This window comes from Phasianus colchicus, chromosome Z, assembly GCF_987193195.1.
Source record: "Phasianus colchicus chromosome Z, bPhaCol1.hap1.1, whole genome shotgun sequence".
NCBI lineage: Eukaryota > Metazoa > Chordata > Aves > Galliformes > Phasianidae > Phasianus > Phasianus colchicus.
The window spans coordinates 56,908,551-56,927,687 of NC_143476.1; the positions used below are offsets into that span (position 1 = coordinate 56,908,551).

Here is a 19,137-nt window from a genome sequence, read left to right on the forward strand (position 1 = left end):
AGTAGTCTCTCCAGTAATAGGTACATGGCCTAATGATATTGTGGTCAACACTCCAATCTTCATTGCTAAAGGGACCCCCATGTCCCTGTGGCAGATCAGGACACCTCCTTTGGTGCCTGATATAGTTATGCAGCCACAGACATCTGGCCAGAAGGTGTGGTACAGGCGGCCGGGACATGCCCCAGTACAAGCCGAAGTGTTGACCCAGGATAGAAATACGGCCCGTATCTTGCCCTGGAGAGCAGACCTTCCCCTCCTGGTACCCCTGAAACATCTGTATTACTTCCCATGAGTCTCTAAGCCTTCAGGATCACCGGAAGGAACGAAATGCCATCAAAGCATTCCAGTGTTACGTGCAACACCCGGTGATAGTCTACACGGGACTGATGGAACATAGGATGGACCTGCACCTCATGATCGCATGCCTCCAGTAACATCATTGAGCACTGGCCCATAGAAGAATATCTATGTTCACCACTCATCTTGAATTGTGCCAACTGTACCACATAGCGATGGAAATTGTATAAGCGTCGCGATATAGCGGATCTCTGTATTAGGAAAAGCTTACCTTTTAGTCAACCTGATCATTGGTTCATGCCGTGAAGGGGTGGAGTGTATGGGAACTGCTGAGTCATGGCCTGAACCTCTGATTGATCATCTGAGGCGAGCAATGAGTCAGCCATGGGAGCACAGGTGAAGGCAATTCACCTGTGCTGCAGGAAGGGGTGGAGCCTGGCTCCACCTCTCCTAGACCCATTTAAGAGCTAACTACCAGTGGGGAAGGATCTCTTCTGGACATCTACTCTGCTGGAGTTTCCTGAGTGAGCTCAGGATATGAGTAAGTGTCCTATTTATATTCTCTTTGTCTTGCTTTGCCTAACTCCCTTGTTTATTTCATTATTATAATATCTTAATATTCTTTGATTATACACAAAGCTACTATGAAAAATAGCCCAGAAAGAGCTTCAAATTTGTTCTAGCCAACAGGGTAAGAAACAACTTGGTGATTACTTCAGTAAAGGTTTGTACAAGTGCAGGGCTTTGATTACAGCTTACTGAAGTCAAGCAGCAGGATACAGTTATATTCTGCATTCTCAATTTGCATTCTGCTGTGCTCACCAATGGCGCAATTGGTTTTGTGCAAAATGTGAAGCTGGTTATAGAAAATACAGCTACCACTTCCAACGTCTTCTCAGGAATTAGTGTCAGAACACTTGCCTGGTGGCAGTAGTTAATTATTTCAGGTTTGTAGATTTATACAAAGGAAAACAGATTTTGCATTTTATTAAAACCTGACTTAATGAGCAAATGCTGCAATGTACATACTAACATCGATAATTTAAACAAGTTTACAACAAACGAACCTAATAAATAGCAAGTTATCAAAGCAAGGGAATTAGCACTTTTTCAAACAATCACTGTGAACATGTAGGCAACTGTGCCAATTATCTAACAAGCAGATGGGGCTAACTATCTTCCCTAATGTTCAATACAGGTCACAAACACAGATTTACTTCTTAGGTTCATTAAATAAATTAAACACAAGATGTTATTAAAATAACACAATGGTTCTGACTTGTACTGCAGTGACAAAACACAAACCCTAGCTAACTTGTCTTGTTGAGAAAAGTGCACTGTTTTGGCCTTTTCAACTTAGTAGTTTAAAAAAAAAAAAAAAGGCATCCACTACATACACACTGCTCTCTGCACTGTATTTCAGTGCCAAGCCTTCACAAAAGAAACATATGGGATCTTCTCTTAGACATAATAAGAAGAGTCTCTGTTTGCTTCAAATCTTAATCAGATGTTTACTTAGGTATTATTGAACCTCAAAATTTCTTGGGAGATAAACATCATGAAGAAGTGTTAAGCTTCTTCAGTTGATTCCCACCATATCAATTTCAATTAATGCATCAAAACCAGCACATGACCTACCAAAGTGTCTGATGATCAGAGAAATTAATAGCCCCATAATTATAAAAATTAGGTTTTAATTTAGTTTCATTAAATAGCTTCTTTTCAACATACATATTTCTGCTTAGTTTTCTCCTTTTTGCAGGCTTATTTTATGAAAGCATGCAGCAATTCTACATAAAGCACTGTGGTGGCATCCTCAAGTACAGCTTTGGAGCAAGACTACCTTTATGCAAAACTGCTGCAGGAAAAAGATCTCACAGACAATGTCACTAAGAAGACAGAGTGGGCAATTTAAATACAGTATTATTTCAAACAATACCTGATTTGAGATAATACATAATTTGGCTAACGTATAGAGACTTTCCTCTGTGGAAGTACATGTTAAGGCAGAATATGAGACACACCAGAGTGTATAACATATCATCCACAGTGCAACATAGGAAAGAGAATATCTAAAAAAAGAGTCACAAGACTTAATTCAAAGACTCAACATATTGCACTTGGGGAAGCTTGGCTTTGGACTTCTATGTAAGTGAAAACTTTGAACACACTTGAATACTCAAAAGAGTTTTCCTTCACAGCAGTTAAATTTCTTGAAAGACTGATCACTAGGTTTACTAATTAGAGGACTGGGGTTTTTAATGTTTCTAAAATCGAGTAAAGTAACCATCACAAATATAAGTTCTGATATAACTTCCTCCACTTAACTAGCTGAATGCAGCATCAGAGACTAACAGGACCTCAGCTGACCCAAACTCCTGTTCATTAAGCAATGAGGCAATTTTTCTCTAACCAAGAATCATCAGAATGTTTACCTTACATACACTTACTTATCTGACTAGACATCTACTTCTACACCAACTCAAAGCTGATCTCCAAAGGGTGAAGAACATGGGAACAGAGAACAAAAGGTATTAAATACATTTACCAGTGACAATACAGACTATTCCATGAATTCATACTTTATAAAGCATTTTTACCAAGCATAGCAATATAGCAATTCAGATTGGATTTTGAGTAAGTCTGAGTAACAGCCACATCACATGAGAGATCTGATCCAACAGTGACATTCTAGGCAACATCCTGGATTTGTCTCTATCTGCAAGTTACTTTTTGCTTAAGTTCTAATTTTCCTAGTTTGCCTACTAGTGATAATACCAATACCCTCCAGTAGTTTTTCTAAATATATGCTCAGGTTACTATTTCTCAAAATGTGAAACCACTCAAAATAAAAATCACTTAGTTTTCAACTGCTTTCCAATTCAACAGAAGTGTTTTGTCTATCAGACTAAATTAGCATAAAGTCATAGTAAACCTTACTCACTCAAATAAGGAACGAACCTACCATTCTGGAACTGTATGGCGAAAGACTGCTTGTTTACTAAATAAATACAGAAACTGATCAAGCAGCAAGCAGCAAACCAATACACTAGAAAGAACAACTTTTCTGATCCCTCAAAAACTGCCTTTTTATCTGAATTCCTATCAGATTAATGAAAGGACGAGTAAACACCTTTTCTCTCCATCAAAGAAGACACAATTACAGTATGAAAAAATCAAAGGCAGAGTAAAGCAGCTCTGCTGCATTCTAATGCAATGTATTTTGGTTCATCTCGATTCTGCATTGACCAAGTAGGTTGAATCTCCTTGTCCATGACAAATTCAGAAGAAAAAAGAACTTTTCCAAAGACCAGCTAACCCTTCTACACAGACTAACAAGGACATGACAACTGATGAAGCGCTCATAGAAGTTCACTGATAATCTTTAAATGCGTAAATCAATGAATCAAACCACAGAAATCAAGGCTAAATTAGCAATATTAATATACATTCCTAAGGAATGTCACAGAAACTTCCCCTTCTACACTATAAGGGCTTTCACAGAAGGTAGTTTCATTGTAGATTTCCCACTATTCACAGGAATACTTACCTCTGAAGCTCGCAGCTCTATACTTGCTGCCTTGTACTCTGCTTCTAGTCTGCTCTTCTCAGCGTCCACTGCAGTGCTCTGAAGGATGAAATCTGCTTTGCGGATGTTTAGTGATATGTAATTCTGCATAGGAAAACAAATAATGTGTTTTTCAGCTGCCCCACTGATCAACTCCCCACAGTTTTCCAGTTTTCTGCATGAAACCACATAATATGGAATATCCCTTCGGTCAGTTGAAATCAGCTATCCTGGTTCTGTGCCCTCCCAGCTCCTTGTACCCAACTCCAGTCTACTCAGTGGCAAGGCAGTACCAAAAGCTGAAAAGCACCTGGCTTTGTGTGGCACTGCTTAGCAAAAACTGAAACATCAGCATATTATCAACACTGTTTTTCTCTTAGACCAAAACATAGCATCATATCACACACTATGAAGAAAATCAGCTGCATCTCAGCTGAAATCAGCACAGAAGAATTCAATTCTAAGAGAGGAAACTGTTACACAAAGGAAATAGATTAAATTTAAGTTGGTTAAAAAAAAAAGATAGAAAAGAGTTTGTGACAGTTTAAAACAGACAAGGTTCGGGAAATATTTCAGTGTTCTTGCATAAGGAATATCTTCCCTACTTTTAGCAGTAAGGTGGACATTTAGAAGGCCTGTAACATTTTTTTCCCAGTTAAAAAAAAATATTAAAAAGCAGATTATAAACTGAGGAGAAACAATTTGCATAAACATGTAGTACTCTGAAAAAGTACAAAGAAATTATTACACAGTTAATTCCTGTGTCCACAAAAAAACAGTGAAAGTCTGAACTGAAGCCAGTAAATGATGTATAAATTGAGTCAACAACAGATAAGAAAATGTAAGTTCGTAAAAGCTTTAGAAGAAGCTTATCTTTAAGCAAGGTAGCTTGCCAACATTCGCAATGACACACTCATATGTTACGTAACTCCTACTCCTAAGAAGTGGACTTTTCACAATATTGGAACAAATACCAAGAAAAAATACATACCTTTACGTGACACATTAATTCTTTAACAAGTTTTGCTTTCTGAGTATTTATGGCTCTGATCTTTACTTTTGCCTGTTGAGATTCCTTTTCTAGGTTGATAGGATTTTGTTCCAGCTGTCTTATACTACAGAAGGAACCAATATACAATTAATCGTGATTAAAGTGAATTGCAGAAAAATACCAGAATTCTTAATTTCATATGTCATGAACCAACAGCTGGCAAGAATAAGAATTTGCAATTCTAAACATTCTGAATACATTAGAGGCATTTTCTATCCAAGCATCCTAAGAAAGTTAAAATATCAAAAAATCATAGAGACACTCTAATTTTGTTTGCTAATGGTATCATTGAGCAATCATACACTTCCTATAAATTTCATACTTAAAAGATCAGTGCAAAGATGACATTCTTTTACTGCTGCTACTTTCTTGAAACAATACAGTATAGGAGAGTTAAGGAGGCTTGCTTAATTCTCACTAGACATTCTACTAAGAAATAACTGTGCCCCCAACTTTCTGTATTTACTGCAGAAAAACAGAGTTTTCACTCCTTTTAAATGCCCCAAACCACAAAATTACAAAGAACTTCAAAAGAAGTAAGCATAGCTGCAAAACATTTTGAGATCTTCAAAAAACACCAAGCCAGCCCAAAGGACAATCCAAAAAACTTTAAAACCATCTTCCCATTTTGATCCCTTGAAAAATTCTGGAACAAGTACATTTTGAAAACATTTCTGGGAGCATGAGGAAGACGGTGATCAGGAATGGTCAGCAAGCCTTTACCAAGGGCACACAGCTGACCACCCTGATTGTCTCTTGAATAAATTGGATTTGTGGATGATGGGAGATGAAGGGGATGTCACTTACTTTTATTTCAGAGTCAGCACTTGGAGCATATGCGGGGGTATAAGCAAGTGTTTGTTCTATAGCAAAGACCATGCCAGAACTAGCTGGCAACTAAATGAAGTGGTTTGGGAGCTAAGAGTGTGCTTCTGACTCTAAAGGAGACCACAGGAGCTGGATATCAGGCAGGACTGATAAGAACATCTTGAAGTTCAGCACAAAGTGGAAAGCTGAGGAACAACTTCAAGCAGCCTTGTTTCTATGGGTTTCTATGTTCAGATGCCAGCAACTGGGAGGACTGCATCCAGAGGTAGCTACTTGTCTGAACTGTGGGGATCTATTCTGCAAATATGTATGCATTTAAGTCTCATTAAGGAACTTCTGCTCTGCATATATGGAACACAGTACTGGTGCTGTCTGTGTTTATGTTCATGCTGTTATCTGCATGAGCTACGTTGCTCACCATGTGTAAATAAGCACATACCTATGTACAGCAAATACATTCTACATTCAACCTCACTAGCAGGTAGACATAGGAACGTTAAGTTGCATAAGCTTCACGCTTGTCTTGGTCTGCTGGCTCTGGACCAATTACCCTAGCATTTAATGCTGTCTCCGACAGCACTGTTGTACTCAAGTTTGGAAATAGCAGTCTGGATGGGTGGGTGACCCGACTGAAAAAGAAAAAAAAAAGTGACAGAGTGATGAGAGGCTTAGGGTCATGATTATTGTGCTGTTTTCTGCCTGGAAGCCAGCATCCAGTTGGGTACAACAGGAGTCGGTCACAAGAGCTGTCCTGTTTGAAATCTCTGCCAGTAACCTGGTGGAATAGAGGAACAGAGGGCGCTCCTGTCAAGTTTTCAGAAAACATTAAGTTGCAGGGAAGCAGCCTGTTTGTTCTTCAGAGGGACCTGATGAGGCAGGAGGAAGAGCGGACAGAAAGCTGATCAGATTCTGCAAAGCCAAGATCTAAGTCCTCTCCCTGGGAAGAAAGCGATCTTAGCAGCTATAATGCAAGTTTGACAGTAAACTGAGCATAAGCCAGCAGTGTGCCCTGGCTGCAGGAGCAAAAACAGAAGCAGGAGAAGAGGGATTTTTCTGCTATGTTCAGTATGTTGAGTACTCATTAGATCACAAGTAAGTGCTGCACTTAGTTTTCGCTACAGCAGAAGACCTGTGAGAACAAGATGAGAGTGCTTAGCTTGTTCAGCCTGGAAAAGAATAGCTTCAGGAGCACTCAAAAGCAACCTGTCACCACCCGTTCTCCGCAGAAAGTCACGGAATCCAAAGAATCAGGCTCTTTCAAGAGACACATACTGGAAGGATGAGAGACAATGGACTTAAGGTGAAGCAAGAGGTTCAGAGAGGATGACATTCAAATTTTTTTCCTCCAATAAAAACAAACAGCTTGTGCAGTCTTCACAAATGTTTTCAGTTCTGAAAGGACAGTCTCCAGCACTGAACACGCATTAAGAATATTGACTACTGATAACCTCAAGTTCCCTCTGCAACGTTAATGGTTTTTGTAACTCACCTTTAAAATTACATACAGTTTTGTTCAGGTAATCACTTGAATTAGAAACATGAATATTTAAAAAGTTATATTTAATGCAAGGCATTATTTAACTCATTTGCATCTCCAGCGAAGGTAAAGCTCACTGTCCTTCAGTTCCCTGGGTACCCCTGCTTCATGCAGATAGAAGTGTCATTTGTTTTCCCAGTATTCAGATACTTCTTTAACTGCTATGATCAACCAAAGACTGAGAGTGGACCTGCAAATGCATCTGCCAGCACCCTCATCACTCATGGGCACAGTGCATCACATTAGGGCTCATGTATTCCGTGACCTGATTCTCTTTCACCAAGTGTGTCTTTTCCTTGCTCCAGACCTTAACTCTGGTCTCTGAGACCTGAGATTCCTGAAGCTCAATCATGCTAGTAAGACTGAGGCAAAGATACACTCCATACACTCTACCAGGTACCCTGGACTCCGATTTCTTTCAGCAGTGGTCCCATGTCACCCTGTTGTCTGATGTACTTGTAAAAGCCTTTATTTGCACTTTGAGATCTCTAGCCAGAATCAGTTCTATCTGAGCTTCAGCATTTCTAATTGCTTCCTAATATGCTCACAAAGTATCTCTGTATTCTTCCTAGGTTACTCAACCTTACTTCCACTCTCTCCATGCTTCCTTTTTGTATGAGGGCTGCTACAGAAAGAATGCCTCCTATTTTATTACGCTGGACTGTGACATCAAAGGCAGATACTGTTAGCATGGCAGTGGAGGTTGAAACCCTCCCCAATAATCCCTTACATTTTGACAGATTGCAGCAGTGAGTGGGACAATCTGACAAAACGGTATCTGATATGGAAGTGCGAATGAAGCAAAGAGATGGAACTGAATTCCTCCATGCTGACAAAACTGCACCCACTGACATTCACTGATGCAGTGAATGTTGGCACATGGAGGTAGAGAATGGTATGTTCCAGCTGTGGCAACAGTGACATGAAGGACAAGGCACATTTCAGACAGCCATGCAGATTTTTATGAACACAGCATGCAGGCTCTTGTGCACTGCTGGCAAAGATATATAGCTAACGCTGGGATGTTGGAAAACAGTATTTTTAAGCTGAGAATTTGCTCTATCTGAGAGCTCTTTGAATCTGTTGTAGTTTCCAGGAAAATAAACAGGAGGCATTAGTTTTGGAACAAGCCACATATTTGAGTTTTGCCAGTAGCTTCTTTATCGATGTAGATCTCATGTCTTGACTTCTTTGTTGGGATGTACATTCCTGGTAGGTGATGCTTGCATATTAGCCAGCTTTCTTGGGCTCCTTTTCCTCCCCCCATTGCCTTATTGCATAGGACACTACCAAGTAGATCCTTGAAAAGGCCCAAGTCTGCCCTCTCAAAGTACAGCATTGTGATCTTGCTATTTGCCATCTTTTCTCCCCTAAGTACCCTGAACTCCACCATTCTTTGTAATCAAGCTGCCTTTGACCTTCATACCATCAAGATTCCTTGTGTGCCATGATGAGTGTTACCAAGATAGAAGGCTTTGGTAACTAAGTAAATCAGTGCAATGACTTCTCAGTGGAATCCTATGATACTATTAAAGGAAAGTACTTAGGATATTGTTATATGGCATTTTAACTACTACTCCCTTTCTAAGCATCTCTTCGTCTACCTATATCTGACACTCAAGTACTGGTTACTTTTTTAGGTTAAAGCACATTACAATAATAACAACTGCTTCCTATTAAAATAGTTCCTATTTCATATATAGGATTGTTTCCTACCTATCATACTTCACAGCAATTTTTGATTCCAGCTGTTTCCTTCTGCTTCCTCTCTCCAAAAGCTCCTTCTTCTGTTGTCGTAGCTCATTGTCTCTGCATTCCAGATGCTTCTGTTTCTCACACAATGTCATTAACTGCTTATCTAATGACTGTAATATATGCTTGATACTCTGAAATAAGAGAAAAAACATTAGCATTCTTCCCATAAACCTATTACACAGATACATGCAAATTGGCTACATATACCGCACAACAGTAGCTGATATCATACACAACAAAAGTAAATTCCTACCTGCTGTTGATTTTCCAGCTGTTTTCTTTCATCTGTATCCACAGAATAATTGAGAAACTGGGCTGGCCTCAGACACATGTTAGTAGAAAAGGTTAATTTTGTATACATGGATATTCTAATGGTATATTTTTCTTCTGCTGTGTAAATTTGCTTAAGTTTAGTTTCTTTTATGACCTAAAAAAAAAAAAACAAAAAAAACAAAACACAAAGACTTTAATCATACCGAAGTGTTATTTAAGGCAATGCTTTTCAGAGTGAGGAACAAACTAGCTAAAATCTAAAGTAAAGAAAATCAACTCCTGCAAAATTCTGATTTGTTAGCAAGCCTTTGTTAACAAGCCATCGTATAATTTAGAATAGTCAGCAAAGAAATGCTAAGGAATCATGACATGCCCTATGTTACCACTACCAATTAAACATCATCTGATTATTCTGATGCATGGATTATTTCTAACATATTAAATTTTTTTTTTACATATTTCTCTAGCAATGTTATACAAATGCGTTTTGATAAAGCCTGTTAATATTTGTCTACTTGTGTATTTATTCACTGCATCGTAAACAAGGCTCATTCTGGGTGTAACTGCATGAAAATTTAGCTGGTATACCTGAAAAGCAAAAGCATTTAAGAAATAGAAGATAGGTTGAGCTGTAAAGCATCAATTTCAGTTAAGAAGACATCTGTGTGAAAAAGTCTGAAGTAGAAAAGTATTTGAATTACTGATCTTAAATTACTCACATTGAAAAAGATATTACAAATAACCAAATGTTTATCATAAGGCAATGCAGTATTTTAAAAGCATGAAGTATTTAGAAAATCAGTAATAACAAAGACTCCATAAGACAAAATAAATTTGACTACTTGTTTTTTTTTTCTTCAGACTATATAAAAACGCACCTGAAACACTGTTTATTTGGTTCCTGGACACTGAAAATCATTTATTTTGCTTTACAGCCACACCACAGTTGACAATATTTCTGTTGTAATACCTCGTCTATGTGCTCAGCTCTACTAAAAATAGTCTGCTTTTAAACTAAAACTTTATCTGAGACACATGAAACAAAATCAAAAGTAATAAAAGCAGAAAGAACTTCCCACAGCTTGACAGAAAATACTAAGCACAATACATTATAAATACTGGCTTATCTTTCCCCTTCTATCAGTCATTTTCTTACTCACTGTTCATGGAACTCTGGAAAGGAAAGAGAATATACAGAGTAAATCTGAATGGCCTATCAAATGTAATTCACAGACCTATAATACACGTATCTGCTTCATCAGGTAATAAGCAGGAAGGTGGAAGAACTGCCGTTCTAAAAAAAATAAACAACGCTCAGAAAAAGGTTTTCACTTAAGACTCTCCACAATTTTACCTTCTTCCTCATTCTCAAAGCATGAAAAACAGAAAAAAAGAAAGACCAAGAGCTATCCTGATGAAAAAATATTTGTTATTTGTTTAAAAAGTTTATTCCATGAGATTCTCAAAAATGCAACTCTTACTGTTCTCAGCTCAAGGAAGTGCTCTTCTACTTGGAGAGTTCATTCTTTGTAAAAAGGTATAAAACAGATATTGAGTATGAAGAGGTAACAGGGTAAGGACTAAAGCTGAAAATAGTCATGTATGTTACCTATTATAATCCACCAACTATAAGCTTGGGAGACTATATGAAAGAGTTAGGCAGGGAATCTCAGTAGGAACTCTTGGCCTGTATCTAAAAATTCAAAAGCTTTTTATGATATTCATCATTATCAATTTTATCTGAAATTATAAAGCAGTAGTGGCCACAATCTGTACATCTGATGTAGAAGAATTATGAAGCAGCTTTCTAATCTTTGCTGTAAACATTTTATGGGGCAAGGTGACTTGAATGGGACCCAGGTGAAACTCATTTAACTTTCTGGGAAGACTTAAGTGGACTGGATTTGTTTCATCTTGCAGCATGTTTGTATATCACAAACCATTCTCACTTCTGAACTCCAAATAGAAAGAAAATCCATTTTTTCTGTTCTCTCCACATTGTCTTGACAAAGAATTTCAGAAGTAAGTCTGTAACTGACGGGTTTTGGTGCTATTCAGTACATCTCACCCTTTCAATCATGTTTCTGGTCTTCTCTGTTCCCACAGGGACTTCATGAACATGATACTGGGAGCAAAGGTAGCTCATCACAGGAAGAGGAGCATCAAACAACTCTCGTAAATATGAGAAAAATCCGTATCGGCTGACAAGGAGAAAAAAAAGAAAAAAAGCAATCATCACAAAATCTGGAAGACAAGTAAGGTGAAGTCAGTAAAGGGTCAGAAAAGTCCCACTAATCCTGAACTGAACTGGTAAGAATCACATTATCTTGGGCAGGGCTGCCATCTTCTATATCAGGCTACCTAGGGCCTCATCCAACCTGGCCTTGAACACCTCCAAGAATGGGGCCATTCACAGGTTTTCTGGGCTACCTGCTCCACAGCTTTCAGTAAAGACTTTCCTCATAACATCTAACCTAAATCTCCTTTCTTTTAGTTTAAAACTGTTCCCTTTTGTCCTATTACTATTAGACAGTTTAAAAAGTCATTCTCCATTTTTTTATAAGCTCTCTTTATATACTTAATGACGGCTGCAACAAAGGCTGAATAAAGGCTGCAATAAGGTCTCCCCAAAACCTGACTGAACAAACCAAGCTTCCTCAGCCTTTCTTTGTAAGAGAAGGTAATACATAGCAAATACATGGAAACATTACATTTAGAACCTTTCCCACCAAAATAATCTGATACGTACTGTAATTCTTCAATAGGTGTTGAAGGTAAGGCTTCAGCACACGATTTATCAGGTGCACATACAGCATTCACTCTTAGTTTCTGACGATCACGCAACTAAATACAGATTATATTATTTAGTCAAAACAAGCAGAAAAAATTACTATATGAAGACCATATATTATTCTGAAGAATTCTGACTTATTTTAAACTAACTGACTGATTTTAAACTGATTTAACTTATGGAAGAACCCACAAAAATCTACTCTTGTTCAGGCAGGACTGAGATCTACAAAAGCTTATAATTGTACATAGAAATAGTATGCATTAGTAATAGCAGAATTGTTCAAATTTAGAGCAAGGTGCTCAATCTTAATAGCTAAGCTGGGTGCTAGTCTGTACAAATGTAATAAGAAGCCCTCTCTTTCCGGCTGTACATCCATTTTGCACAGACAATGGCAGGTAACAGGCTTGAGGCTTAAAAAGCTTCTCATCTTAATGGGACAGAGAAGATTGAGTACACACATGAAAGACCAGCTCAGCTGGTTAAAGTAACCCAGAACCTCAAATAACAACTCACTTACGTAAAAATGACTAGCTTCTGAGAAGGATGTATATGCCTTCAAAAATTGCTAAATTGTTTATCATTAATCAAAGTACTCTGAGGAGAGCAGCTGAGAAGCACTATGATAGTTAATGTCCTGTCCTGTGGCTTTTTTCTATTTCATCTGGCTCTCAATGAGAGCAATTACCCCACGGCTCCATGAATGAGCAGCATTAGGAAAATAATTAGCCTGATTTGTTACCTGGACCACTGCCTTCTCAAGAAAGATGTACTCTCACCCATTTTGTCAAGAGGCACTAGAAATCCTTGGTACTGCATTAGCAGCATTCTGTTCTTGCCATTTCTTTGTACTGAGTACTTTTTCCCCCTCCTCAATAATTACAGCCTTGTCAAAGAAGACAAAAACTTTTTCTAGCAAGAAATATTTTCCTAATATTCCTGCAACCTTCCACCTGGCCTAGGCTTTGAAAAATATTACTTACTCTAGAAGTACTCTGTTTAAGCTTTTCTACTGATCTAACCAAACAAAAATTAATAACTACAGACTTATCATCCCTCTATTAACTTGAGAAGTGTATAATCAAACAGAGTTGATGTTACGCTTTGACAGTTTCCAGACAGAAGTCTGTTGAAAAAGGATCCTAACTGAAGAGGCTGTTGCAACCAGCAGCAAAAGTATTTGGATTTTACTATCCAACATGGTACACAGAGGAAAGCTGACATATTTTCTGCTAAAGGCTCCAGATCCTGAATTTAATCATGCTGGGAAACATAGGTGGAGTCTCATGCCTCTCCTTTCTTCACGCTCCAGACTAGCTGAAGTGTCCGGATATCTTCAAGGATACGCCAAGTGAAAAAAACCTGATTGCTCCTTTATGCAGCTACAAGTAAAATGGCAGTAGACTCCAAAGTATGTGGCTCCTAAACCAATATTTCATCAGTTTTTAAAATTAATGTCTACTTGCCTCCACAAGAAACAGTTCCATATCTTCTTGACTCTCAAAAACGAAAGCCTTCATGTCATTGGTCGAAATGTGATTTTCAACATATTTGGCATGCTTATTGTCTTTGACATTGATCTGCTCATATGAAAAAAAAGGAAAAGGTAATGAGATGATTTAACACAATTAACAATCCTTTCCCTGCACCCTACAGACAGATGATATCCAATGATTGTGATTGTTAATGAAAATAAAGTCAACATTTAAATGTCTTCTAAGGCATATTCCCAATCTTCATGCAGCCAGTTCTCTCTGGAGGGAATCTACACTATACCAAATGCACAGGCAGTGGAAGCAGGAACAGGTAACCTAGGAAGATTATAAGGACGCTGCTAGGCTGTGTAGGGCATGGTGTCCAGAAAGTCAAGGCCCAACTGTAACTAAACTTGACAAGGGGATCAAAGAAGTATAAGAAACGCTTCTATAGGTAATTCAAATGGAAAAGAAAACTCCAGGAGGTCATACTTCCCTCATGTGTAATAAAGACAGGCTATTAACAACAAACAAGGAGAAACTTCAGTCTTCACTATAAACTGCTCTAAACACAGCCCTTGAGTAGATGGTTCAGGAGATAGGAACTAGGGGAGAAAAGCCTCTCCCACTGCAAGCAAAGATCAGGTTCGTGATCACCTAAGGAACCTGAACATCTGTAAGTCTATGGGTCCTGATGAGATACATCACAGAGTCCTGAGTGAATTGGCTGACACAGACACCAAGCCAAATTTATGATACCTGAAAAAGTCATGGCAGTCAGAGGAAGTTCCCGGTGACTGGAAAAAAGGCAGTACCATGTCCATTTTTAAAAAGGATAGGAAGAACGACATAGGAAACTACCAACCTCTTAGCCTCACCTCTATGCCGGGGAAGACCATGCAGAGGATCCTCCTGGAAGCAATGCTAAGGCATATGGAAGAGACTGAGGCAATATGGGATAATCAGCATGACTTCACCCAGGGCAAGTGCTGCCTGACCAACCCTGTGGCTTTTAATGATGGCATAACTGTATCAGCAAGCAAGGGAAGAGACACTTGGATTTCGACAAGGCCTTTGACAAGACCCCGACAACATCCTTCTCTCCAAATAGGAAATATGGATTTGATGGATGATTTGATGGACAAGGAACTGGGTGCATAATCATACCCAGAGGATAGTGGTCAATGGCTCAATGTCCAGATGATCATCAGTCCCTTGGGTGTCAGTTACTGGGACTAATGAATTTTAATATCCTCATCAATGATACTGACAATGGAATCAAGTTTGTAGATGACACCAAGATGTATGGTGCAGTCGACAGGTCCAAGGGACAGGATGCCACCCAGAGAGACCGAATCAGGCTGAGCAGTGGGCCCTGGTGAACTTCATGAGGTTCAACAAATCAAAGTGCAAAGGCTTGGCAGCTGGGTTGTGGCAACTCCCACTATCAGCTGAGGGACAAAAGGATACAGCACAGCTCTGCCAAAAAGGATGTGGGGATACCAGTGGACAGCAAGATGAATATGAGACAACGACATGCCCTCACAGCCCAGAAGTCAACTGTATCCTGGGCTGCATCAAAAGAAGCACAGTCAGCAGGTCAAGGGAGATGATTCTGTCCTTTTACACTGACAAGACCTCACCTGGAGTACAGACCGAATCCAGATGTGGAGTACAGGAGAGAATAACCTGTTACAGTGTCCAGAGGAGGGACACAAAAATACACAAGAGATGGAACACCTTCCCTCTGAGAAGAGGCTGAGAGAGTCAGGGCTGTTCGGCCTGGAGAAGAGAAGGCTCCAGAGAAACCAAACAGCAGCCTTTCAGCATCTGAAGTCTAAAAGGAGGCCTATAAGAAAGAAGTGGACAAGGTTTTTAGCAGGGCCTGTTGTGAAAGGACAAGGGGAAATCATTTCAAATGAAAAGACCAGAGATTTGGATTGGATCAGGAAGAAGTGTCTTACAGTACAGGTGGTGAGACTCTGGAACAGCTTGCCAGAGAGGTGATTCAACAAGACCAAGTGCTCAGTCCTGTTCTTTGGCCACAACAACCCCAAGCAACACTACAGGTCTGGGGCAGAGTAGCTGGAAGACCGTGTTGAGGAAAAGGAACTGGGGGTGTTCATTGGCGCTTGGCTGAACATGAGCCATCACTGTGCTTAGGTGACCAAGAAAGTCAATGGCATTCTGGCTTGTATCAGAAATAGTGGTTGCCTCCCTCTACTCAGCTCTGGTGAGACCACACCCTGAGTACTGTGTTCTGTTTCAGGCCACCCACCTACAAAAAGGGTTAGAAGGGTTGTAAGGAGGATCTGGGGAACTACAGATGTTAGCCTGACCTCGGTGCCAGAGAAGGTTAAGGAGCAGACTGTCTTGAGGGAGATCACGCGACATGTGAGGGACAACCAGAGGAACAGGCCTAGCCTGCATGGGTTCATGAAGGGCAGGTCTTACTTGACCAACCTGATCTCCTTCTATGATCTAGTGACCCATCTGGTAGATGAGGGAAAGGCTGTTGATGTAATCTACCTAGACTTTAGCAAAGTTTTTTACACTATCTCCCATAGTATTCTCTTGCAGAAGCTGGTAGCCCGTGGCTTGGACAGGTACATGCTTGGCTGGATTAGGAACTGGCTGGAGGGCAGGGCCCACAGAGTGGTAGTGAATGGAGCTAAATCCAGCTGGCAACTGGTCACGAGTGGAGTTCCCCAGGGGTCGGTGTGCTGGGGCCTGTCCTCTTCAATATCTTTATTGATGACTTGGATGAGGGCATTGAGTGCACCCTCAGTAAGTTTGCAGATGACACCAAGTTGGCTGGAAGTGTTGATCTGCCTGGGGGTAGCGAGGCCCTACAGCGGGATCTGGACAGGCTGGATAGCTGGGCTGAAGCCAATGGAATGAGGTTCAACAAGACCAAATGCTGGGTCCTGCACTTTGGCCACAGCAACCCCAGGCAACGCTACAGGCCTGGGGCAGAGTGGCTGGAAGACTGTAGAAAAAATGGACCTGGGTGTATTGATTGATGCTCAGCTGAACATGAGCCAGTAGTATGCACAGGTGGCCAAGAAGGCCAATGGCATCCTGAATTGCATCAGAAACGGCGTTGCCAGCAGGAACAGGGAAGTGATTGTCCCCCTGTACTCAGCTCTGGTGAGGCCGCACATCAAGTACTGCGTCCAGTTTTGGGCCCCTCACTGCAAGAAAGACATCGAGGCCCTGGAGCGGGTTCAAAGAAGGGTGACAAAGCTGGTGAGGGGTCTGGAGCACAGGCCTTATGAGGAGCGGCTGAAGGAGCTGGGATTGTTCAGTCTGGAGAAGAGGAGGCTCAGGGGAGACCTTATTGCTCTCTATAACTATCTGAAGGGAGGTTGTAGTGAGCTGGGGGTCGGCCTCTTCTCTTGTGTAACTGGTGATAAGAGTAGATGGAATGGCTTCACGCTGCACCAGGGGAGATTTAGGGTGGACATTAAGAAATACTACTTTCTGAAAGAGTGGTCAGGCACTGAAATGGTGGAGTCACCGACCCTGGGGGTGTTCAAGGAACATTTGGATTTTGTGCAGAGGGATATGGTTTAGTGAGAACTATCGGTGATTGGTGGATGGTTGGACTGGATGATCTCGTAGGTCTTTTCCAACCTTGGTGTTTCTGTGATTCTGTGAAGAAAGACATCGAGGCCCTGGAGCGTGTCCAGAAAAGGTCAACAAAGCTGGAGAGAGGTCTGGAGAACAAGTTTTATAGGGAATGGCTGAGGGAACTGGGATTGTTTAGTCTGTAGAAGTGGAGGCTTGGAGAGACCTTATTGTTCTCAACAACCTTCTGAAAGGAGGCTGTGGTGAGCAGGTGGTCAGTCTGTTCTCCTGCATAACTAGTGACAGGACTACAGAGAATGGCCTCAAGTTGCACCAGAGGAGGTTTGAATTATATTAGGAAAATTTCTTTTCTGAAAGAATGGTCAGGTGCTGCAACAGCCTGCCCAGGAAAAGTAGTTGAGTCACTGTCCCTGGAGGTGTTCAAGAAACATTCAGAAGTGGTGCTAAGGATATGTTTTAGTGGGGAAAGGATGGTAGGTGGATGGTTGGATGAGATGATCTATGTCTTTTCCAACCTTGGTGATTCTATGTGGTGGATGTTTTATCCCTGGAGACATTCGAAAGGTCAGGCTGGACCAGGCTTTCAGCAACTTGATCTAGCTGTAGATATCCCTATTCATTGTGAGAGAGTTGGACCAGATGGTGTTTCTGGGTCCCTTCCAACTTAAACAGTGATATGATTCTATGAAACACAGGCCTGACAAAGAGCACAGTTAGGACCCTGGACTCAGAAGAGCAAAATTCTACCTGCTTAAGGAATTATTGGATGGGATCCCCTGAGAGACTCATCAGGGAAAAAGGAACAGAACAGAGCAGAACAGGCAGCCACTTAAGGATACCTTTTCGATAGCACAAGAAGTTTCCATAGCCCAGCACAAGAAATCAAGTAAGGGAGACAGGAAACTAACTGATCAAGGACCTGATGGTTAAACTGAGGGACAAAAAGGAAACGTACAGGCAGTATAAGCATGGATAAGCAGCCTGAAAAGAATACAAGGATGTGGTCTGGACATGTAGAGATAGGATTAGGAAAGTCAAGGCACAGATTGAACTGAACCTGACAAGAGATGTGAAAAATAACAAAAAGGGGTTCTACAGGTATGTTGGTCAGAAGAGGCAGGCCAAGGAGAGCATACCTTCTCTGATGTATGAGAGGGAAGAATTACCTTCAGCAGACATGGACAAAAGCTGAGCTACTGAAGTTCTTTGCTGTGCTCTTTTTTGGTAATCAGACTTCCTATGTCTATCATGTCCCCAGAACCTCTAGATGGGGCTGGCAGAGCAAGATTCCTCCCATTCTCAGAGAAGAACAAGTTCAAGACCACATGGTACACACTGTACAATTCTATAGGACTGGATGAAATGCATCCCAAGATATTGACACTGTCTCCCACAGTATCCCTCTAGTGAAGCTCAGGAATTGTGGGATAGGTATATGGACAGTTTCACACAAACAAGAGGAAGAACTTCTTTACTTATATTGTGACAGAGCACTGGAGTAAGCTGCCCAGAGAAGTTGTGGAGTCTCCTCCTCTGGAAATATTCAAAACCCACTAGGAAGCTTTTCTGTGCAATCTAGTGTAGGAAACCTGCTTAAGCTTAAGGTGAGCTGGACTTGATCTCCAGAAGTCCCTTCTGACTCTGTGAAGGAACTAGTTTACATGGTTGCCAAGCCACTCTCCATCAAATCTGGAAAGGCATAGCTGTCAGAGTTAGTCCATGGCAATTGGAAGACGGAAAGCATCACTCTCATATTAAAGAGAGAAAGGAAGACTCAAGTAACTACACGTCAGCGAGCCTGACACTCATGCTGGGAAGATAATAGAACAAATCTTTCTGGAAAGTACACTGAGACACATCAAGAAGAGGAGATGATTCAACACAGCCAGCACAGCTTCATCAAGGACAGATGATGTGCCTCATCGATCTGGTGGCAGCTTTCAACGGTGGGATGATGAATCAATGAAGTCA

The 19,137-nt window shown here is 40.6% G+C and overlaps 1 protein-coding gene across 1 annotated transcript in view; it reads right to left on the bottom strand.

The window, feature by feature from the left end:
* The window catches only part of SMC5 (structural maintenance of chromosomes 5), a 65,819-nt gene that overhangs the window by 20,070 nt on the left and 26,612 nt on the right, over positions 1-19,137 (bottom strand). The window contains exons 11-17 of the mRNA XM_031608768.2: positions 13,567-13,680; positions 12,059-12,153; positions 11,378-11,510; positions 9,290-9,463; positions 8,998-9,167; positions 4,857-4,980; positions 3,848-3,970 (exon numbers count right to left, since the gene is read on the bottom strand). Of these exons, the coding sequence (XP_031464628.1) occupies positions 3,848-3,970; positions 4,857-4,980; positions 8,998-9,167; positions 9,290-9,463; positions 11,378-11,510; positions 12,059-12,153; positions 13,567-13,680 (933 nt within the window). The remainder of the gene's footprint in view (positions 1-3,847; positions 3,971-4,856; positions 4,981-8,997; positions 9,168-9,289; positions 9,464-11,377; positions 11,511-12,058; positions 12,154-13,566; positions 13,681-19,137) is intronic.